General features: G+C 44.1%; 1 protein-coding gene and 1 long non-coding RNA gene across 2 annotated transcripts; one reads left to right on the top strand and one right to left on the bottom strand.

Annotated features, from left to right (window-relative positions):
* Nucleotides 1-1,401: 1,401 nt before the first annotated feature.
* Nucleotides 1,402-17,429, bottom strand: LOC141984553 (uncharacterized). The gene is made up of 4 exons (XM_074947627.1): nucleotides 17,021-17,429; nucleotides 16,006-16,444; nucleotides 11,128-11,205; nucleotides 1,402-1,507 (listed from the first exon to the last, which is right to left on the bottom strand). The coding sequence occupies exons 1-4, from the start codon at nucleotides 17,424-17,426 to the stop codon at nucleotides 1,402-1,404; spliced, it is 1,029 nt and encodes a 342-aa protein (XP_074803728.1). The 5' UTR covers nucleotides 17,427-17,429.
* A 2,786-nt stretch (nucleotides 17,430-20,215) lies between these two features.
* LOC141984189 (uncharacterized) lies at nucleotides 20,216-21,714 on the top strand. Its single transcript, XR_012638677.1, has 3 exons — nucleotides 20,216-20,402; nucleotides 21,154-21,239; nucleotides 21,700-21,714. It is a non-coding gene; the product is annotated as an uncharacterized LOC141984189 (long non-coding RNA).
* Nucleotides 21,715-24,015: the final 2,301 nt, after the last annotated feature.

The following is a 24,015-nucleotide window of genomic DNA, read 5'->3' as shown; positions in this document are numbered from 1 at the left end:
AAGCACTTCAGACAGAGCCTGTAAGTTTCTGCCTTTATGTTTGTTATTAATACATGAATGGGAGGGATTTCTGGGTTATGGCCCTATGAAATTATTAATACAAGCCAGGATCAGAGTGTGCTTCCTTCAGGGTGGAACATCAATTCCACAGTGTTCCTGTACTCACACCCACACCCCCCATGAGATTCAAAATGGACAGCAGGAACTGAGGGGGAAAAGTTAAACAAGCATGTATCATGACATTTGTACTAGTTACTCACTGGTTGTTAGAAATATGGGTTGGGGAAGCTACATTTATAAGCTTTACATACCCCTCCCTATAATACAGCATACTTTGTAAATTGACCACCTGTATACAGTCCCAAAAAAACCCCCAAAACAGTGTGTGTATTTGGCCCATAGCTGTCTGAAATATGAGTCCAAACAATACCAGACTGTGCATTTAGTACACAGATGCCTGTGTTTGGAGTTCAGATTACAGCGCAGGGCAGCTGTCTGTCTGAGTCCCCATGGCTGGCAATCAGTTGGATTTGTGGTTGGACGCAGGGTGTTTGTAAGATGGCTGTACTATGTCTCCATGCTAAATTAGCAGCTTGTTGATTTTACCATGATTTTTTCACCCATTTTCGGCTGGTCGTAATGCAAACTTCTCATGGAGTAGGAACTCCAGATTGTCAGTTATGTTCCTCTGCTTATTAAGGCTGCTTCTGTAGCTCATAAGCCCCCTATATTTGGAGATGCTGGTCAGTCACCAGGTGCCTAAAAATCTCCTCAGCATATACAGATCTCTGTCCTCCACTGGCCTGGAAAAGTTCAGACTTCCTCTTAGGGACTTCCAGAATAACCTCTTCCAGATCTTGCCCCACCTGAAAGGATTGTAAGAACATAAGAATGGCCATACTAGGTCAGACCAATGGTCCATCTAGCCCAGTATCTTCTGACAGTGGCCAATGACAGTGGCTTCTGACAGATGCTTCAAAGGGAATGAACAAAACAGGGTAATCATTGAGTGATCCATCCCCTGTCATCCAATCCCAGCATCTGGCGGTGAGAGGCTTAGGGACACCCAGAGCTTAGGGAGGCGTCCAGTACTTAATTTGTAATGAAAAAGGTGCTGGGACTCGAGCAATTTTTTTACATTCATATTTGTACCCTGTGCATCCCCCACTCCAGTCACAGCCCACATGTGCAAAATGCACTAATGATCAAGGAGAACAGAGGGCCAGGGACACCCAGAAATAGTTGTCCGTTTCATGTGCTAACATGCTTTGTTCAGTTTTTGCTTATTTTGTTGGTCATGTGGATGGCAGCTGGTCTGATTTTTATATTGCCATTTTATTTTAAACATGTATTTAAAAGTACAAAGTCTTGAATTTTCACACAAGGCTTCAATAACAAGTTTTACTGGATGTAATGAAGTGGAACTTCTTCAAAGTAATCTAAACTGAGTTGAAATACATGGCCAGTCTCAATAAATTCAATAATCATCATCACAATAGTCCGTAAGCTGAGAGTTGAAGTACATGGCCAGCTTTTATAAAATGCATTAAAAGTATCCATACATTTCAGCACATTGAGTAATACATTTTGTGTAGGGGCAAGTTGAAGTGTTTACAAAATTCATAATACAAATTCACTTAAAAAAAATCCCTCACAGGTGCCCCACACCCAGAAACAGCGCAATTACAAATACCATTTTGTTTCCCCTCATGTCTGGGACCATGCAAAAAGCACCCTGAATTCCAGTGCAGGTAATCCAGCCCCACTAATGACAGGTGCACTTGCGGGTTGTGTGTTCCAGTTCAGCAATCCAGCAGTATCCAGAGTTCACGCCTGGTGAAAACGTTCAACTTCTTTTGTCCTTGCAGACATTGTGCAGAACACAGCAATCCACAATAATACAGATGGCACTGACGACACTGGCAGCCAAATGGTTCTGAAGGCAGTATCAATGGGATTTCAATCTGCCAAATGCACATTCCACCACCATCCTATAGCTATTGAGTATGTAGCTGAAACTTCTTTTGCCAGATCCCCTGAAATCAGGGTATGGTTTCATAAACCATGGCAACAGAGGGTAAGCAGGGTCCCCTAGATTAACAGTGGGGACAGTGATTCTATAACAATGTCATTTGGTGGGAATAATGTCTCAGGGCCTGCATAACAATAGGGTAGCACCCTTTGCAGGTTGTCGTAAATATAAAGGGAAGGGTAAACACCTTTAAAATCCCTCCTGGCCAGAGGAAAAACCCTTTCACCTGTAAAGGGTTAAGAAGCTAGGATAACCTCGCTGGCACCTGACCAAAATGACCAATGAGGAGACAAGATACTTTCAAAAGCTGGAGGGGGGGAGAAATAAAGCCTCTCTCTGTCTGTGTGATGCTTTTGCCGGGGACAGAACAGGAATGGAGTCTTAGAACTTAGCAAGTAATCTAGCTAGATATGCGTTAGATTCTGATTCCTTTAAATGGCTGAGAAAATAAACTGTGCTGAATGGAATGTAGATTCCTGTTTTTGTGTCTTTTTGTAACTTAAGGTTTTGCCTAGAGGGATTCTCTATGTTTTGAATCTAATTACCCTATAAGGTATTTACCATTCTGATTTTACAGAGGTGATTCTTTTTACTTTTTCTTCTATTAAAATTCTTCTTTTAAGAATCTGAATGCTTTTTCATTGTTCTTAAGATCCAAGGGTTTGGGTCTGTGTTCATCTATGCAAATTGGTGAGGATTTTTATCAAACCCTCCCCAGGAAAGGGGGTGTAAGGTTTGGGAGGATTTTGGGGGGAAAGCTGTTTCCAAACGGGCTCTTTCCCAGTTATATACCTGTTAGACGTTTGGTGGTGGCAGTGATAAAGTCCAAGGGCAAAAGGTAAAATAGTTTGTACCTTCGGGAAGTTTTAACCTAAGCTGGTAAAAGTAAGCTTACGAGGTTTTCATGCAGGTCCCCACATCTGTACCCTAGAGTTCAGAGTGGGGAAGGAACCTTGACACAGGTAATGTACTCATGTGCTTCTTGCAGAGGGCAAATTATGGACATGAGTCTCATCAATGGCCCCAGCACAGTTTGGAAAGGACATTCTCTTAAAGCCAGCAATTCTTTCAGGAAAATGTTTAATGCCCACCACCTTTGGGTAAATCACAATCCCTATTGCTGTACAAACCTCTGCCACAACAGCTCCCACAGTTGACTTGCCAACTCCAAACTGGTTAGCAACAGACCTGTAGTACTCTGTGGTAGCCATCTTCCAGATACTTATAGTCACCCACTTTTGGACTGGCATAGCCTCATGCACATTTCCTCATGCTAGAGGACCAGGGTAGGCAGATCACAAACCTCCAAGAATGTCTGCTTCTTCATGCAAAAGTTCTGGAGCTACTGCTGGTCATCTTAGCTCTGCATTACTGTGTAATCCCACCAGTCTATGTTTATAGCCCTACTGTTCAGCCGCGTGCAGGAAGCGCTGGGAGGGAGGAGGAGGGGTTGATCAGTGGGGCCCATGGAGTACCCTTGTGGACCCGTTTGAGAAACGCTGGTCTAGGAGTTAATTCTTACTCACAAACACTACTAGCATATAGCAAGGTCTATTAAATGAGTAAATGAATAGCCATTTCAAATTTAACTGGGAGATCACGATGCAATAGACTGAATCTCACATAACCATAATCCCCCAAAAGGATGACTTTGGGGCATTCCAATTTCACACAGACAGCATTTATTATAAATGCTAGAAGTTTTAAAAAAAAGTATTGTTTTTGTTACACACTGATTGGATGCTGACCTAGTGAGAACAGGCTCTTTGGACTTGGTTCAACACTATGGCCCAAATCCTCAAAAGGTATTTAGGCTCTTAAATTCCATTGAAATCAATGGAAATTAGGAGCCTAAATACCTTTGAGGATCTGGGCCTATGTTACTCTATTTTTATACCATCATAACACTATTGAATCAATGGAATAATGCAGTGGTTAATTAAGCCCTGTATGTTCAGAATCTAATTAATTTGTATTGTAAATCAGCTCATTTTATGAAAGACCTTTCTGATCTGTACTGTTCTGCACACAACTTTTTTGTTGTCTACCAAGAAAAGTTAAACAAAAAGTAAAACAAAATTAAACAATATTAAAGATATAACAAACAACCGCCAACTCTGATAATCAAAGAAATATTTAGTCCTTAAATCAAGCTGAATTTACTTACTGCCATATGGCTTTTGCTGGGACATAGTAATAAAATATAAATATAAAACAAACTATAAAAGACATTGTATTAGTCACTATCTCATACAGATGCAAAAAACATAAAAGCTGAACTCCGAGAATAGATAAATCATAACTAAAAGGTAAAACAAAAAATCAAAATAGTTTAGTTCTTAAAGTGATTTATTTATATAGGCCCAATAACATACAGGGCAGTTCTGAAAAGGTCCCTGCTCCAAAAAGTTTACAATCTAAGGCTCCTGCATACACTTTCACATGTGAATTACTTCATCCAAGTGAGTAGTACCATTGCGTTAAATGAGACTACTCACAAGAAAATTACTCACGTGCAAGACCAGGGATTAAGTAATTATCAACAGTATTTAAATGATCATGAGAAATAAGCCTAATAAAAAAGGTGGATGTTTTTCCAGTTTGGGAATTATTGAACACTCTTCTGGCTCTTTTATGGAAAAAAAACTAAATAAAATATTTTTTAAACAAAAGTTAAATTCTGCATGGAAAAATATTCCTCAAAATAAAAGCTTTTGAGAGGGCACACCCCAGTATATGTGTGGGCTAACAGGGAAAATCTGCTGTTGACTGCTTCTCTTCTGGACCAGTAAGATTTTTTGTTGATGTTTCTGTTGCATTTTATGAATTTTCTTCAGGACGCCTAAGTCTAGATCATTCCAGCACAGGGGCACTCAACTACTACTTAACTGAGGCAGCTCGCTTGGGAGCTTGAGTGCCAAACCTTGAAATGTTAACAGTTTGCAGGGATGGAGGCGGATGCTGAAGTAATGGCAAGCCTCAATATGCTACATTACATTTTGATCTATGATTTTGATCATGAACTTTCTATTTGTGGCCTCCCTTACAAAAGTGTGGAAAAACCATGGCACCTCAAAATGTACAAACGGTCAACTGGTCACAAGCTTATTTTTTTCCACCGTGACTACAGAGGTGAATCTTGAGAAGCTAATGCTGCTGACAAGAAGAAAACTGAAGCCTTTGAAATGTGATGCTGCCAAAGACCCTGGATGGAAAAGAAGACAAACACTTCTGTTCGAAATATTATTGTAGAGAGGCAGACTGTTGCTGGAAATCAACAGGCGCAAGCTTATGTATTTTGGTCACATCAGGCTCAGAGATGGAAATAACCGCAAAAAAGTATCTTGTAAGGAATGATGGTGGATCATCATAAGAGGGGAAGACAAGTGAGGAGATGGATAGATGGTGGCAGATCGCTGCTGCGTGCAAAGCTAGTAATTAAATGAGGAGGCTTCCAAAAATTCTGCTATGTCACCTATATTCAGGCATGAATAAATGGACATTACATTACATATACATTTTGATCCAAGCACCCTGGACCCATTGCATGGTGGGACATGTAGTTCTTATGTGCCATGACTCCCATTAAAGTCAAGGATTGCTGTAGCTAGGTTGCAGAACCCCATCAGCTGTATCTGGTCTGTCAACTTCCAAGACCTGAAGAAGAGCTCTGTGTGGCTTTCTTACCAAAAGAAGTTGATCCATTACTTCACCCATCTTGTCTAACGTCCACTTTGGCAACCACTGGTTTACTGTAATCAGCAGAAATTATGTAATAGTAGCTTATAAAATTAAATAATGATCACTTTTTCCACAATAAGCTTGGCAAAAAGCTTTTTCAGGTCCAGATTCCAGATAACATTCATATTCATGCAGGGAGCTTTGACACTGCTGAAGTCCTATTGAAATCTGAGACTTCAAGCACACACTTAAAAGTTAAGCATGTGGTTAAGTGCTTTCATGCACAGGGAGGGATTTAAGTACATGCTTAAGTGCCTTCCTGAATTGGAGCCACAATGTGGATACATAGATATCAAATTAACTGTATCACCTGAAAAAAGAAAAGGAGTACTTGTGGCACCTTAGAGACTAACAAATTTATTTGAGCATAAGCTTTCGTGACCTACAGCTCACTGAATGCATCTGATGAAGTGAGCTGTAGCTCACGAAAGCTTATGCTCAAATAAATTTATTAGTCTCTAAGGTGCCACAAGTACTCCTTTTCTTTTTGCGGATACAGACTAACACAGCTGCTACTCTGAAACCTTTATCACTTGAGAGTATCAACTGTGATCTAGTGTGATCTGGTCTTGGGAATGGCCATCAGGAGACCTGGGTTCTATTTACAGCTTTGCCAGTGATTTATGTCACTAAGCTGAAAGGTGATACATAGTTGCAAAAAAAATTTCCAACGGGCAGTGGGTGTGTGTGTGTGAGGGGGGGTCTTACATTGGAAGTCTCTAAAAGTTTTGATTTGTTTCATAAAGGGAAACAGGCAAAAAGGTTTATCTACAACTGAGGGAAAAGATGGTGATACTTCCTGCAAATTTAAACTTTTAATATTTGACTCAGGAAGTCTAGAAAATGTCATACAAGCTCTGAAGGCATGTTCTTGGCATTTGTGATAGGCTTTACCCAGCAGATAATCTCAAAATCAAATATACCCAAAAAATCATTAGTTTCATTTATAAAAAAATTAAGAATGGGTTGATCTAAGGCATATGGTTCATTGGTTGAATCCTCTGAACAAATGTACCATACCTTTAAGGCTGACCTTGATAAGGAAACTGCCAAATCTATATTGTTATAGTCATCTCTCCAAGAGCTCCCTTGGACTGTCCAATATAGACAGTATTCAGTAAAATAAAGAGGAAATTCATGCATATATAGCACGTGTTTTATAACTTCTGTATTATGTATATTTACAAGTTTTGTTCTAAATATATATTTACTATGAAGTGACTGTCTTATCTCACAGTTTTACTAGTTATATCTGTAGTTAGGATTTTAAAATCAAATTTTTTTTTAGTACATGGAAACCAAAATACAAAAAAGCTCATGTCTAAATACCATCTTCCTTTCACAAGAGCTGTGGTCTCTTCCTACTCACTTAATTTGAATGTCTTTAGCTGATTTAACATTTCATCAAACATTTTATCTCTCATAGCTCGTCATGTCGACAGGTTAAATTGCTTTGGATAATATTTGCCTTGTATGTATCGGAACATTGCTTCTTTCTTTGATAATAGGTGGTATTTTCAAAAGCACCTAAATGACTTAGGCGCACAAGTCCCATTAAAAGACAATTTTCAACAGTGCCTTCAATGGGACTTGTGCTCCTAAGTCTTTGAAGCACTTTTAAAAATACCACCCTTTGTATTTTTTAATAGCTATTAACTGGCCAGCTTAAGTCTCCATTCTTTTAAAAAATTTGGACTATCACCCGATTCTAAAATGCTCTCTCATTATCTGTTCTTCTCTGACGCTGTCTGTACTGACACAAGTTCTTAAACTACTTAGATTCTGACAAAGTCTTATTAGAATTCTTCCAGCTCTTCATCTGGATGACTGCCCTCTAGTGAGTAATATTAACTTACCTCAACTTATCAAATTTGTAAACACTTACCTGCTTGCTTTACCTTTTACATCTTCTCTAATCCTGGTTAATTTTTATGATATATTTAGCTCAACTATTACCATATACCTTGGTTTATAGAGTCTCATATTTATAGGTGTTCAATCATTAATATAAATGACCTAGATGAATTCAGAATGTTTTAAATAAATATAAGAGGATTTTTCTATATGCTATAAGACCAGTGTGATGCAGAGTGAATACAGCAGATCCAACTTAACTGTCACAAATGCTTGTGTGCTAAATCAAAGTGCCTACATGGTATAATGCTATATCAGAACTAACTCAAAAAATTATGCACCCCTGTCAAGGTTCCTTCCCCACTCTGAACGCTAGGGTACAGACGTGGAGACCTGCATGAAAGACCCCCTAAGCTTATTCTTACCAGCTTAGGTTAAAAACTTCCCCAAGGTAAAAACTTTCCCTTGGCCTTGAACAGTATGCTGCCACCACCAAGCGTTTTAAACAAAGAACAGGGAAAGAGACCACTTGGAGACATCTTTCCCCCAAAATATCCCCCCCAAGCCCTACACCCCCTTTCCTGGGGAAGGCTTGATAATAATCCTCACCAATTGGTACAGATGAACACAGACCCAAACTCTTGGATCTGAAGAACAATGAAAAATCAATCAGGTTCTTAAAAGAAGAATTTTAATTAAAGAAAAGGTAAAAGAATCACCTCTGTAAAATCAGGATGGTAAATACTTTACAGGGTAATCAGATTCAAAACATAGAGAATCCCTCTAGGCAAAACCTTAAGTTACAAAAAGACACAAAAACAGGAATATACAGTCCCTCCAGCACAGCTTATTTTACAAGCCATTAAACAAAAGAAAATCCAATGCATTTTCTAGCTAGTTTACTTACTAACTTTACAGGAGTTGTAAGGCTGCATTCCTGATCTGTTCCTGGCAAAAGCATCACATAGACAGAACCCTTTGTCCCCCACCACACTCCAGATCTGAAAGTATCTTGTCCCCTCATTGGTCATTTTGGGTCAGGTGCCAGCAAGGTTACTTTAGCTTCTTAATCCTTTACAGGTGAAAGGGTTTTGCCTCTGGCCAGGAGGGATTTTATAGCACTGTATACAGAAAGGTGGTTACCCTTCTCTTTATATTTATAACAACCCCACAATATCCAAATGTATTCACTTACACTAAAAAATGGGTGTAGTCCGTGGCACAATGGGAGAAGTCAGGGGAAAACATAACTAGGATCTATAATTTTTAAAAAATTGCATAAGATAGGTCAGCACAGGCATCATAACTCACCTAGGCAGCATTGCACTGTCTATGCATACAGTGAATCTCACTGGACTTAGTCTGTGCCCCATAGAGTTTAAAGAATTTAAATCTTTTGGTTTATATGAACATAGAGTATCTAGTAGCACAGGGCCCAGATCCCCAAATGGGGTTTCTAGGCTCTACCACATTACAAAAATACTAAACAGAGAACATAAAAGAACTAGGAAGAAATAAACCGTCTCTACTGAGGGGATACACAAAACTGAGGAATAATGAATACTTTCCTTGAGCAAAACAATGAAATGCCAGATGGGACTTGAACTCTTGAGGAATTCTTATGCTCCAAGGCAAGCTTTGTCTAACTATGGAAGTATTCAATACACTGGTTAAGATCAGATCTACACCAGGAACTTTTTACTAATGTTTCCTATTGTGGAAGCCCTAGTGTCAAAAAGTCTCCAGCATTTTTACTATCATGTCAATTTAGCATGCTATAGACTTGTTTTGGTCTTATATTGTGATTTAATAAACATTGTGGTAAAAATGCTGGAAGCTGGTGAAACTCCAAATTGGTGGCACAGAACTGGAGACAGAGCCAGTGGGAATTTAAAGCTAAAATTCCCTAGCGTAGACTGGCCCTAAATATATGCAGTAATGTCTTCCTCTAGTGCAGAATTATAGATCCTAATGTTTCTAATAGTCTCTGGTGCCATCCAACATTTTTACCATCATGTCAATTTACTCTAATATAGATTGGTTTTTAGTCTTGTATTTTGATGCAATCTCTCTCTTCACAAACCGAAACATAGAACAGAAAACCACTCTTTTTGAAAGCATCAGATAAAAGCTCCCAAAATAAATATTGTAGTCATGTTTTATTTTCATAAAGAAATTAGACTTTTAACAACACCACTCATGCTCCTAGAAAGATCTAGTGAAACTATTTTGTAATGTTAATCACAAATAGGAAAACAAATCTTATTTATGTCTTTCAAAAAATCATAACTATAAATTACATTAGTACAATTAATGATACTATCTTTCAGACATACTCAAAATGGAGTCTGTCTGACCTTGTCTACACTAGAGAACTGAACCACAGGTAACTGAATTAGTAGAACTAATAGTAGAATTAGTAGAATAATGTAAATAACAAAGGTCCAGTGTATCCATAAACTAGCCATGCTGTTTCACATACAGTTCTGCAACACCTCCACACTCATGCTGTTCTACATTATGCAACAGCATTGCCTGCTGGGTACCTATTGCACACCTCCATGACAGCTATTTCTAGGACATTTTGAACGGCCTTCTTGAAGCTTAGGGGAACTGCCCAAGGAAAAGTAAAACTCCTAAAATACCTCAGGAACCTGCTTTAAGTCACCTAGAGCCGGTGCTCTTTCCTAATCCTGTTCTCAAGATAGCAGCGATGCTGAACGCTCAATTCTAAATCCCTCTTCAGCGAGGAAGGATCTGATAAAGTGCTGGGCACACTCATCTCCCACACAGAGTTTTCAGCACTTTACAGGAAACAGCTCCCTCTACCCCAGTCTTATATTTCCCCACACTCCCTGGGCCCTGTCCCCATTCTCACTGCCCACTGCATTCCCTTGCCCCTTTACTATTCCTCTGTTCCTCAAATGCAAAGTGTATCTCAGCAACTGTAATACCTAGAGACTTACTTTAAAAAAAGAAAGGTTACAATCTGAAGAACAATGTGGCATGAAAGAAGTGCTGGTATGCTGCACCACTTCACAGCAGCCTAACCCAAGCACTTACTCCATTAAGAATGCCAGCCTCCATTGCCTGTTGTTCACCTTTCTTCAATGCCTCTTTTTATGCATGGAAAACTCTCCTCAAATTAGTCAGTAGGGCATGTAAACATTCTTATTACTGTTTCCCCCATCCTCCTGACCTTGTTTTTCTGATTGATTGTTACACTCACTGGTAACATCACATTTTAATTATATTGTAAACTCTTCATCGCAGAGGACTTAATTTACTCCATCTTTGTACATCACCTAGCATGATGAGGGGGATACATAATATAATTAGTAGTAATGAAAAGCTATGTTACACAAAATTAAGAGTTAAACAATATTTCTATGAAGTGAAATAGTTGCAAAGAGAATTATCTATATTACACGGCAATAAAACGGTTTCCACAGCGTGCACCTTTTCTATTACTAGTTCACAACAAGAGAAGGCAAAAATACCTTAACTCAAAAATCTCAGGGGGAACAACGCTCAGCTCATAGTCACTGGATGGTTTCCAGTATGCAGCCTTGGACAGGCTGACAAATCAGAGTGGAACACTACAGAAGAATATTAAAAGGGTCAATTTAAGCACAACAGAGAGCACATACTTCATTGAGTGCAGCTGTTTAAAGACCTTGTTCTTCTTAAAACAAACACGTTTTGTGTTTAATAAGTACAGTAGAACCTCAGGGTATGTCTACACTACGGAATAAGGTCGAATTTATAGAAGTCGGTTTTTTAGAAATCGGTTTTATATATTCGAGTGTGTGTGTCCCCACAGAAGTGCATTAAGTGCATTAACTCGGCGGAGTGCTTCCACAGTACCGAGGCTAGAGTCGACTTCCGGAGCGTTGCACTGTGGGTAGCTATCCCACAGTTCCCGCAGTCTCCGCTGCCCATTGGAATTCTGGGTTGAGATCCCAATGCCTGATGGGGCTGAAACATTGTCGCGGGTGGTTCTGGGTACATATCGTCAGTCCCCCCCTTCCCTCCCTCCCTCCGTGAAAGCAAGGGCAGACAATTGTTTCGCGCCTTTTTTCCTGAGTTACCTGTGCGGACGCCATACCACCGCAAGCATGGAGCCCGCTCAGGTAACCGTCACCGTATGTCTCCTGGGTGCTGGCAGACGCGGCACGGCATTGCTACACAGTAGCAGCAACCCATTGCCTTCTGGCAGCAGACGGTACAATACGACTGGTAGCCGTCCTCGTCATGTCCGAGGTACTCCTGGTCGCCTGTGTGAGGTCGATCAGGAGCGCCTGGGCAGACATGGGCGCAGGGACTAAATTTTTAGTGACTTGACCAGGTCATTCTCTTTAGTCCGGCAGTCAGTCCTATTGAACCGTCTTATGGTGAGCAGGCAGGCAATATGTCCTTCTGCACCATCTGCTGCCAGCCAAAGATGTAAAAGATAGATGGAGTGGATCAAAACAAGAAATAGACCAGATTTGTTTTGTACTCATTTGCCTCCTCCCCTGTCTAGGGGAATCATTCCTCTAGGTCACACTGCAGTCACTCACAGAGAAGGTGCAGCGAGGTAAATCTAGCCATGTATCAATCAGAGGCCAGGCTAACCTCCTTGTTCCAATAAGAACAATAACTTAGGTGCACCATTTCTTATTGGAACCCTCCGTGAAGTCAACCCTGTAAGCCGTGTCCTCAGTCGCCCCTCCCTGCGTCAGAGCAACGGCAAACAATCGTGCATCTGAGTTGAGAGTGCTGTCCAGAGCAGTCACAATGGAGCACTCTGATTGGGCTAAAACATTGTCGCGGGTGGTTCTGGGTACATATTGTCTGGCCCCCGTTCCCTCCCTCCCTCCGTGAAGGCAAGGGCAGACAATTGTTTCGCGCCTTTTTTCCTGAGTTACCTGTGCGGACGCCATACCACCGCAAGCATGGAGCCCGCTCAGGTAACCGTCACCGTATGTCTCCTGGGTGCTGGCAGACGCGGTACGGCATTGCTACACAGTAGCAGCAACCCATTGCCTTCTGGCAGCAGACGGTACAGTACGACTGGTAGCCGTCCTCGTCATGTCCGAGGTGTTCCTGGTCGCCTGTGTGAGGTCGATCAGGAGCGCCTGGGCAGACATGGGCGCAGGGACTAAATTTTTAGTGACTTGACCAGGTCATTTTTTTTAGTCCGGCAGTCAGTCCTATTGAACCGTCTTATGGTGAGCAGGCAGGCAATATGGATTGCTAGCAGTCCTATTGCACCGTCTTCTGCCGAGCAGCCATGAGATGTGGATGGCATGCAGTTCTTCTGCACCGTCTGCTGCTAGCCAAAGGTGTAAAAGATAGATGGAGTGGATCAAAACAAGAAATAGACCAGATTTGTTTTGTACTCATTTGCCTTCTCCCCTGTCTAGGGGACTCGTTCCTCTAGGTCACACTGCAGTCACGCACAGAGAAGGTGCAGCGAGGTAGATCTAGCCATGTATCAATCAGAGGCCAGGCTAACCTCCTTGTTCCAATAAGAACAATAACTTAGGTGCACCATTTCTTATTGGAACCCTCCGTGAAGTCAACCCTGTAAGCCGTGTCCTCAGTCGCCCCTCCCTGCGTCAGAGCAACGGCAAACAATCGTGCATCTGAGTTGAGAGTGCTGTCCAGAGCAGTCACAATGGAGCACTCTGATTGGGCTAAAACATTGTCGCGGGTGGTTCTGGGTACATATTGTCCGGCCCCCGTTCCCTCCCTCCCTCCGTGAAGGCAAGGGCAGACAATTGTTTCGCGCCTTTTTTCCTGAGTTACCTGTGCGGACGCCATACCACCACAAGCATGGAGCCCGCTCAGGTAACCGTCACCGTATGTCTCCTGGGTGCTGGCAGACGCGGTACGGCATTGCTACACAGTAGCAGCAACCCATTGCCTTCTGGCAGCAGACGGTGCAGTATGACTGGTAGCCGTCCTCGTCATGTCCGAGGTGCTCCTGGCCACGTCGGCTGGGAGCGCCTGGGCAGACATGGGCGCAGGGACTAAATTTTTGGTGACTTGACCAGGTCATTCTCTTTAGTCCTGCAGTCAGTCGTATTGAACCGTCTAATGGTGAGCAGGCAGGCAATACGGATTGCTAGCAGTCGTATTGTACCATCTTCTGCCGGGCAGGCAAGAGATGACGATGGCTAGCAATCGTATTGTACCATCTTCTGCCGGGCAGGCAAGAGATGACGATGGCTAGCAATCGTGCTGTGCCATCTTCTGCCAGGCAGGCAAGAGATGAGGATGGCTAGCAGTCGTACTGTACCATCTTCTGCCGAGCAGCCATGAGATGTGGATGGCTTGCAGTCCTTCTGCACCGTCTGCTGCCAGCCAAAGATGTAAAAGATAGATGGAGTGGATCAAAACAAGAAATAGACCAGATTTGTTTTGTACTCATTTGCCTCCTCCCCTGTCTAGGGGACTCATTCCTCTAGGTCACACTGCAGTCACTCACAGAGAAGGTGCTGCGAGGTAGATCTAGCCATGTATCAATCAGAGGCCAGGCTAACCTCCTTGTTCCAATAAGAACAATAACTTAGGTGCACCATTTCTTATTGGAACCCTCCGTGAAGTCCTGCCTGAACTAATCCTTGATGTAAAGCCACCCCCTTTGTGGATTTTAGCCTCCTGAAGCCAACCCTGTAAGCCGTGTCGTCAGTCGCCCCTCCCTCCGTCAGAGCAACGGCAGACAATCATTCTGCGCCTTTTTTCTGTGTGGACGCCATACCAAGGCAAGCATGGAGTCCGCTCAGCTCACTTTGGCAATTAGGAGCACATTAAACACCACACGCATTATCCAGCAGTATATGCAGCACCAGAACCTGGCAAAGCGCTACCGGGCGAGGAGGCGACGTCAGCGCGGTCGCGTGAGTGATCAGGACATGGACACAGATTTCTCTGAAAGCATGGGCCCTGCCAATGCATGCATAATGGTGCTAATGGGGCAGGTTCATGCTGTGGAACGCCGATTCTGGGCTCGGGAAACAAGTACAGACTGGTGGGACCGCATAGTGTTGCAGGTCTGGGACGATTCCCAGTGGCTGCGAAACTTTCGCATGCGTAAGGGCACTTTCATGGAACTTTGTGACTTGCTTTCCCCTGCCCTGAAGCGCATGAATACCAAGATGAGAGCAGCCCTCACAGTTGAGAAGCGAGTGGCGATAGCCCTGTGGAAGCTTGCAACGCCAGACAGCTACCGGTCAGTTGGGAATCAATTTGGAGTGGGCAAATCTACTGTGGGGGCTGCTGTGATGCAAGTAGCCCACGCAATCAAAGATCTGCTGATATCAAGGGTAGTGACCTTGGGAAATGTGCAGGTCATAGTGGATGGCTTTGCTGCAATGGGATTCCCTAACTGTGGTGGGGCCATAGACGGAACCCATATCCCTATCTTGGCACCGGAGCACCAAGCCGGCGAGTACATAAACCACAAGGGGTACTTTTCAATAGTGCTGCAAGCTCTGGTGGATCACAAGGGACGTTTCACCAACATCAACGTGGGATGGCCGGGAAAGGTACATGACGCTCGCATCTTCAGGAACTCTGGTCTGTTTCAAAAGCTTCAAGAAGGGACTTTATTCCCAGACCAGAAAATAACTGTTGGTGATGTTGAAATGCCTATATGTATCCTTGGGGACCCAGCCTACCCCTTAATGCCATGGCTCATGAAGCCGTACACAGGCAGCCTGGACAGCAGTCAGGAGCTGTTCAACTACAGGCTGAGCAAGTGCAGAATGGTGGTAGAACGTGCATTGGGACGTTTAAAGGCGCGCTGGCGCAGTTTACTGACTCGCTTAGACCTCAGCGAAACCAATATTCCCACTGTTATTACTGCTTGCTGTGTGCTCCACAATATCTGTGAGAGTAAGGGGGAGACGTTTATGGCGGGGTGGGAGGTTGAGGCAAATCGCCTGGCTGCTGGTTACGCGCAGCCAGACACCAGGGCGGTTAGAAGAGCACAGGAGGGTGCGGTACGCATCAGAGAGGCTTTGAAAACCAGTTTCATGACTGGCCAGGCTACGGTGTGAAAGTTCTGTTTGTTTCTCCTTGATGAAAGCCCCCGCCCCTTGGTTCACTCTACTTCCTTGTAAGCTAACCACCCTCCCCTCCTCCCTTTGATCACCTCTTGCAGAGGCAATAAAGTCATTGTTGCTTCACATTCATGCATTCTTTATTCATTCATCACACAAATAGGGGGATGACTACCAAGGTAGCCCAGGAGGGGTGGTGGAGGAGGGAAGGAAAATGTCACACAGCACTTTAAAAGTTTACAACTTTAAAATTTATTGAATGACAGCCTTCTTTTTTTTGGGCAATCCTCTGTGGTGGAGTGGCTGGTTGGCCGGTGGCCACCCCACCGCGTTCTTGGGCGTCTGGGTGTGGAGGCTATGGAACTTGGGAAGGAGGGTGGTTGGTTACACAGGGGCTGTAGTGGCAGTCTGTGCTCCAGCTGCCTTTGCTGCAGCTCAACCATACACTGGAGCATACTGGTTTGGTCCTCCAGCAGCCTCAGCATTGAATCCTGCCTCCTCTCATCACGCTGTCGCCACATTCGAGCTTCAGCCCTCTCTTCAGCCCGCCACTTACTCTCTTCAGCCCGCCACCTCTCCTCCTGGTCATTTTGTGCTTTCCTGCAGTCTGACATTATTTGCCTCCACGCATTCGTCTGTGCTCTGTCAGTGTGGGAGGACAGCACGAGCTCGGAGAACATTTCATCTCGAGTGCGTTTTTTTTTCTTTCTAATCTTCACTAGCCTCTGGGAAGGAGAAGATCCTGTGATCATTGAAACACATGCAGCTGGTGGAGAAAAGAAAAGGGACAGCGGTATTTAAAAAGACACATTTTATAAAACACTGGCTACACTCTTTCAGGGTAAACCCTGCTGTTAACATTACATACATAGCACATGTGCTTTCGTTACAAGGTCGCATTTTGCCTCCCCCCACCGCGTGGCTACCCCCTCCCCCCTCCCCCCTCCCTGTGGCTAACAGCGGGGAACATTTCTGTTCAGCAAGCAAACAGCCCAGCAGGAATGGGCTCCTCTGAGTGTCCCCTGAAGAAAAGCACCCTATTTCAACCAGGTGACCATGGATTATATCTCACTCTCCTGAGGATAACACACGAACGGATGTTGCTTGAACGCCAGCAAACATACACTGCAATGCTTTGTTGTACAATGATTCCCGAGTACGTGTTACTGGCCTGGAGTGGTAAAGTGTCCTACCATGAAGGACGCAATAAGTCTGCCCTCCCCAGAAACCTTTTGCAAAGGCTTTGGGAGTATATCCAGGAGAGCCGCGAATGCCAGGGCAAAGTAATCCTTTCACATGCTTGCTTTTAAACCATGTATAGTATTTTAAAAGGTACACTCACCGGAGGTCCCTTCTCCGCCTGCTGGGTCCAGGAGGCAGCCTTGGGTGGGTTCAGGGGGTACTGGCTCCAGGTCCAGGGTGAGAAACAGTTCCTGGCTGTCGGGAAAACCGGTTTCTCCGCTTGCTTGCTGTGAGCTATCTACAACCTCGTCATCATCATCATCTTCTTCGTCCCCAAAACCTGCTTCCGTATTGCCTTCATCTCCATTGAAGGAGTCAAACAACACGGCTGGGGTAGTGGTGGCTGAACCCCCTAAAATGGCATGCAGCTCATCATAGAAGCGGCATGTTTGGGGCTCTGACCCGGAGCGGCCGTTCGCCTCTCTGGTTTTCTGGTAGGCTTGCCTCAGCTCCTTCAGTTTCACGCGGCACTGCTTCGGGTCCCTGTTATGGCCTCTGTCCTTCATGCCCTGGGAGATCTTGACAAAGGTTTTGGCATTTCGAAAACTGGAACGGAGTTCTGATAGCACGGATTCCTCTCCCCATCCAGCGATCAGATCCCGTACCTCCCATTTGGTCCATGCTGGAGCTCTTTTGCGATTCTGAGACTCCATCATGGTCACCTCTGCTGATGAGCTCTGCATGGTCACCTGCAGCTTGCCACGCTGGCCAAACAGGAAATGAGATTAAAAGTTCACGGTTCTTTTCCTGTCTACCTGGCCAGTGCATCTGAGTTGAGAGTGCTGTCCAGAGCGGTCAAAATGGAGCACTCTGGGATAGCTCCCGGAGGCCAATACCGTCGAATTGTGTCCACAGTACCCCAAATTCGACCCGGCAAGGCCGATTTAAGCGCTAATCCACTTGTCAGGGGTGGAGTAAGGAAATCGATTTTAAGAGCCCTTTAAGTCGAAATAAAGGGCTTCATCGTGTGGACGGGTGCAGGTTTACATCGATTTAATGCTGCTAAATTCGACCTAAAGTCCTAGTGTAGACCAGGGCTCAGTTACGAATGCCTTGAGAATGGAGATTGTTCATAACTCTGAATAAAACGTTATGGTTATTTCTTCAAAAGATTATAACTGAACAGTAACTTAATACAGCTTTGAAACTTTACTAGGCGGAAGAAAAATGCTGATTTTAACCATCTTAATTCAAATTAAACAAGCTCAGAAACAGTTTCCTTACCTTGTCAATTTTTTTAAAAACCTTCCCTTTATTTTTTTAGTAGTTTACATTTAACACAGTACTGTACTAGTTTTGGTGATTTTTTGTTTGTTTTTTGTGGGGGCAGAGATGGTGTCTCTGCTTGACTGCATATTCCCGGTTCCAAATGTGGTGTGTGGTTGACTGGTCAGTTCGTAACTCTGAGTTTCTACTGTAGAAACCATGCAACAGATAAGCAAAACAGAGCTTGGCTCATAGGTAAAAGAGTCTGTAACATGTTAATCATGGATTAGGAGAAAATAAATAGCTTTCCCTACAAAAGTCTTTAAAAAACTTTAAACCAGTTGTAATAAGGAGTATGCTAAAGTAAGAAGGGACATGATAAAAATATATAAAATTATTAGTTGTATAGAAAAGGTTGATAGGGAGAAATGATATTCCCAATCTCATAAAACAAGAGCAAGAGGCACTGAATGAAATTAGGTGGGAAAATCAAAACAGATAAAGAAAATACTTCTTCACACCATGTGTGATTAAATTATGCAACTTGTTGCCCTAGGAAGTCATTGAGTCCAAAAACTGGATATGTACATGGATATCAAGAATATTCAGGATGATCGTACTAAACGGCAGCACATTTTTTGGAAGGGATATTAAACTTTGTCCATCAGGGCCTAAGCCCTAGCTCTAAGAGACTAGGATGTGACTAGGTGGGGAGGACACTGGCAGCATCATTTAGTGGCCAGAGCACTAGCCTGGGATTAAAAGGACCTGGGTTCTACTCCGCACTCAGCAGCTAGGTGACGCTGTTTCCACCCTCTGTACCTCAGTTGCCCCATTTGTAAAATAAGGATAACAATGCTAACCTCCTTTGTCAAGATCTTTAAGATCCACTGATGAAACATGCTATAAGAGAGCAAAGTATTATTACTACTGCCAGGTTCTTACACCTTCCTCCGAAGCACCTGGCTCTCCCCACTGTCAGAGACAGGATACTAGACTGGATGGATCTTAGGTCTGATACAGTATAATAGTTCCTATATTTGCTAAGTTACAGAGCAGGAACTGATTTTGACAAGTTTATCTTTCAAAGGGATAATATTTTAATATAATACACAGTTCTTGCATTCTTGTATGCCTGCTTCACCTATGTACTAGCTTGTTCACCACATAGGTTGTCAATGCAACTACATTCAGCAAAGGTCTTTTTAGTCACCTGCAATTTTTAGCTAAAACAGATTTTGATCAGTTGGGAGCAGGCATTAAAAAAAGAAGAAAAGAAAGAAAGAAAGAAAAAAAAAACATGCTCTCTGGGTTACTGTACACAGGGTCCTGTGAACACAAGCTGGTCAGTTATGAAAAAGCTGGCTTCAAAGAAACTACACTGACACTCTCCTATGCCCAGCATAAAACTGCCAGCTGGTTTTACACAGGTTGTACTTCATTGAGTTCTAGGATCTTGAGAAAAGAGTTTTGGCCAGCTTTAGAGGGCAGGCAGTGTTAGAGGCTGTCATAACTATAAAGGGAAGGGTAACCACCTTTCTGTATACAGTGCTATAAAATCCCTCCTGGCCAGAGGCAACATCCTGTTACCTGTAAAGGGTTAAGAAGCTCAGCTAACCTGGCTGGCACCTGACCCAAAGGACCAATAAGGGAACAAGATACTTTCAAATCTTGGTTTCAGAGTAACAGCCGTGTTAGTCTGTATTCGCAAAAAGAAAAGGAGTACTTGTGGCACCTTAAAGACTAACCAATTTATCTGAGCATAAGCTTTTGTGAGCTACAGCTCACTTCATCGGATGCATACTGTGGAAAGTATAGATCTTATTATATATATATTATCTTTTTGTGTGTATATAATAAGATCTTCTATACTTTCCCACAGTATGCATCCGATGAAGTGAGCTGTAGCTCACGAAAGCTTATGCTCAAATAAATTGGTTAGTCTCTAAGGTGCTGTAGCCAGACAGCCAGCTTATTGTTTCTCCCTTGCAAGTGTGAACTACTCTTGCGAGAGCTGGCGTCACCCCGACAGACCAGCCCCAATTTAGCATAGAAAGGAGAAAGAGAATAAAGGAGTACAGAGGTATAAGTAGGGGACCTACAGCACCATGATTTTTGAGTGCTTTTCACTATCTATCTGCTGGTCAGATAAGTGACAGCCTCCCAAGGCTTCTGCAGCTAAGAGGGTCCCTAAGCCTTGTCCCTTATTCGTCTTTCCGCGGAATTGAGTGACCGATCCTGGCTTGGCACCGCTGGAATCGAGAGATGCAAGGAGGGTAAGAAGCACCCACACCTGATCTCCTATCTTTAGTGTACACATATTTTGAAATAGAGCTCTATACTTTGTTTTCTTTCTTTGGGATTGTAGCTTCAGTTTTGTAACTTGTTTGTGTGTGTAACATCTCTACATTTAAATAAGTAGGCACTAGCAATTTTGTAACCACATGATTAGAATCTAGTTTAATAAATTTTGGTAACCATTTATGCATAAGCCTGACTTGTTTCTCTGGTTTACTGTGAAGCAGCCAACACAATTAAAGAACCTCAGCCATTTTGGCTATAAAGCCTGGCCATTAGGTGAGAATACTAAGAGCCTAGCGTTGAGTTGTGCCGCCTCCACGGGGCAAACTCTTGGGGCACCTGTCAGTCAATCCTGACTGCCCGCTGCGAAGGAGCTCTGAGCTCTAGCAGTTAAAGTCACGGGTGTGGAGAGGCTCTTAGTGCTGCCATTGGGGCACCTGTCAGTCAGTGTTGACTGCCCGCTGCGAAGGAGCTCTGAGCTCTAGCAGTTAAAGTCACGGGTGGTTAGGACCTTGGGGCATCCATCAGCCTAGCCCGGGCTGCCCGCCGCGAAGGGACAGTGCGTCCTAGCAGTTAAAGTCACGGATGGTATAAACGGGCATAGCTGGCACCTCACCAAACATCCCTGGCCATCGGCTAACAGGTGCCACAAGTACTCCTTTTCTTTTTTCAAATCTTGGAGGGGGAAAGGCTTTTGTTTGTGCTCCTTTGTTCGTTCTCTCTTAGGACTGAGAGAGGCCAGTCAGAAATCCATCTTCTCTAACCCATCCTAATCCAAGTCTCTAATATTGCAACCAGTATAGGTAAGCCAGGTAAGGCGGATTAGTTTATCTTTTATGTGAATTTTCCCTGTGTTAAGAGGGAGGTTTATTCCTGTTTTCTGTCACTTTAAGGTTTTGCCCAGAGGGGGATCCTCTGTGTTTTGAATCTGAATACCCTGTAAAGTATTTTCCACCCTCAGCAGCGAGATATCTTCCATAATGAACATAGCCTGCGGAAAAAGTGGGGACACGAATGATTATCAGGCCCCCCTACAGTGCTGGCTCTCCCAAGAGCCACATGCCCAGTGTACAGTAGGGTCCGGGAACACTGATTTACCCTGCCCCTGTGGCTACTCACTGTTTTGGGGGTCTTGTGGCTCATGTGTCCTTGCCTGGGGTCAGCCAATTAGTGACAGGTATGGGAATAGCAGCTGTGTTTTAAATCACTGAATCAGTGTTCTGTGTGTTGCAAACAATACTGCTTCTGTAAACTTGTGTTTTGGCTTCACAGAGATGATCTTGGGAGTCCAGCTTCCTTCTTTGTTATCGCCAGCTGAACGGCTGCGCAGAATTAGAAAGTGGCCAAGAAGAACTAAGGAGGACTTTCTGCGTGAGGTTATGATGCACACCGTGGCCAAAAAACAGGATTTGAAGGAGTGGCGGGACAGCGAGAAGAGGGACTGAAAGGAGAATGCGGCACACCAGAATGAAGCCACGGAGTGGCTCTTATATGGAGCACCAACCTGACACACTCCAGGTGATACTAGCACTGCAAACCAAGCAGCTCCACGCTCGCCCTCCCCTGCAGCCACTGTCACAAAACTCTTTCCTATCCTCCCCCCAGACACCGCCAACACACTCTTACCAACCTCCTGGCTCAAGTCTGTACCTGCAGCATTCCACTCCTCCCCCTCACAGACCAGCACTGTGGACTCCCTGTACCCACTGCACTCAACACCCATCCCTCTGCAGCTTAGCCCTACTGAAATACAGTACCCACTGCACTGTACTCCAAAGGAGAAGGTTGGATATAATCGCTGGACATACACAAATCTTTAAGCATTCCGGGACCCCACCTTCTCCTGGGATCTTCCCTTCCCCCATCCCCCTCAGTGCTGGTGTGGTTTTTTGTTTGACTCTCTCCTCCAGTTGTTTTTTAATAAAAATTGTGTTGGTTTGAAAGTAATCTTTATTATATTAATTGAAAGCAAACAGAGCCCCGCAAAGCAACAATTATCTTAAACCTTCATATTGCATCATCTGCACCAATCACAATCACCTCCTTGCATTACAAGCACTGCACTCCCATGCATAGCAACAAATATTAGTGGTTTTCAGCTTCAAATCGCTGCCTCAAGGTATCCCTGATCCTTATGGCTCCGTGCTGCGCTCCTCTAATAGTCCTGGTCTCTGGCTGTTCAAATTCAGCCTCCAGGTGCTGAGCCTCAGCAGTCCAGCCCTGAGTGAAGCTTTCACCCTTGCCGTCACAAATATTATGCAGCGTACAGTAAGCGGCTAAAAGCATAGGAATATTGTCATCAGCCAGGTCCAGCTTCCCATATAGGAAGCACCAGTGGGCCTTTAGATGGCCAAAAGCACACTCAACAGTCATTCTGCACTTGCTCAGCCTGTTGTTGAATGGCTCCTTGCTGCTGTCAAGGTGCCCCGTGTATGGCTTCATAAGCCATGGCAATAAGGGGTAGGCAGGATCTCCCAGGATCACAATGGGCATTTCGACTCCCCTACAGTGATCTTCTGGTCTGGGAAGAAAGATTGCAGCTTCCTGAATAGGCTAGTGTTCCAAAAGATGTGTGTCACATGCCTTTCTGGACCAGCCTGCACTAATATCTGTGAAAAACTCACGGTGATCCACAAGCGCCTGGAGAACCATTGAGAAATATCCCTTCTGATTAATGTACTTGGTGGCTAGGTGGTCTGGTGCCAGAATTGGAATATGCATGCCATCTATCACCCTTCCACAGTTAGGGAAGCCATCCACAATGTCACGTTTGTTGCCCAGAGTCACAGTCTTTCGGAGCAGGATGTGATTAATGGCCCTGCACACTTCCATCAACATGAGTCAACGGTCGACTTTTCCACTCCGAACTGGTTAGTGACTGATCGGTAGCAGTCTGGAGTAGCCAGCTTCCACAGTGCAATCGCCACACGCTTCTCCAATGTCAGGGCAGCTCTCATTCTCATGTCCTTGCACTGCACGGCTGGGGCAAGCTCGTAACACAGTCCCATGAATGTGGCTTTCCTCATCTGAAAGTTCTGCAGCCACTGCTCAGGATCCTAGACATGCACGATGATGTGATCCCACCACTCAGTGCTTGTTTCCTGAGTCCAAAAGCAGCATTCCACTGTGGTTAGCACCTCTGTGAATGCCACAAGCAATCTCATGTCGTAGCTAGTAGGCATGGTGAGATCAGTGTCGCATTCCTCTTTCCTTTGTAGTTTAAGGAATAACTCCACTGCCACTCGTGACGCATTAGTGAGAGCGAGCGGCATATTGGTCAACAGTGCGGGATCCATTCCTGCAGACCGAAGAGGCAGAGCACGCAGTACACAAACCGTTGAAAGATGGTGCCAAATGCGGACGGAAGCACAGGGATTGCTGGGATGCAAAACAATGCATCATGGGGCATTGGGACAGGACCCAGGATGCCCCGCGACCCCTCCGCCTTCCCACAACTCTTAGCAACAGAAGAGGAAGTGATGCTCTGTGGGATAGCTGCCCAGAGTTCACTGCTCCGAATACCACTGCAAGTGCCGCAACTGTGAACATGTTATTGAGCAGGCAGCTGACAGTGTGAACACAACGGCG

This window comes from Natator depressus, chromosome 3, assembly GCF_965152275.1.
Source record: "Natator depressus isolate rNatDep1 chromosome 3, rNatDep2.hap1, whole genome shotgun sequence".
Lineage (NCBI taxonomy): Eukaryota > Metazoa > Chordata > Testudines > Cheloniidae > Natator > Natator depressus.
This window is presented reverse-complemented; position numbering and strand designations above follow the sequence as displayed.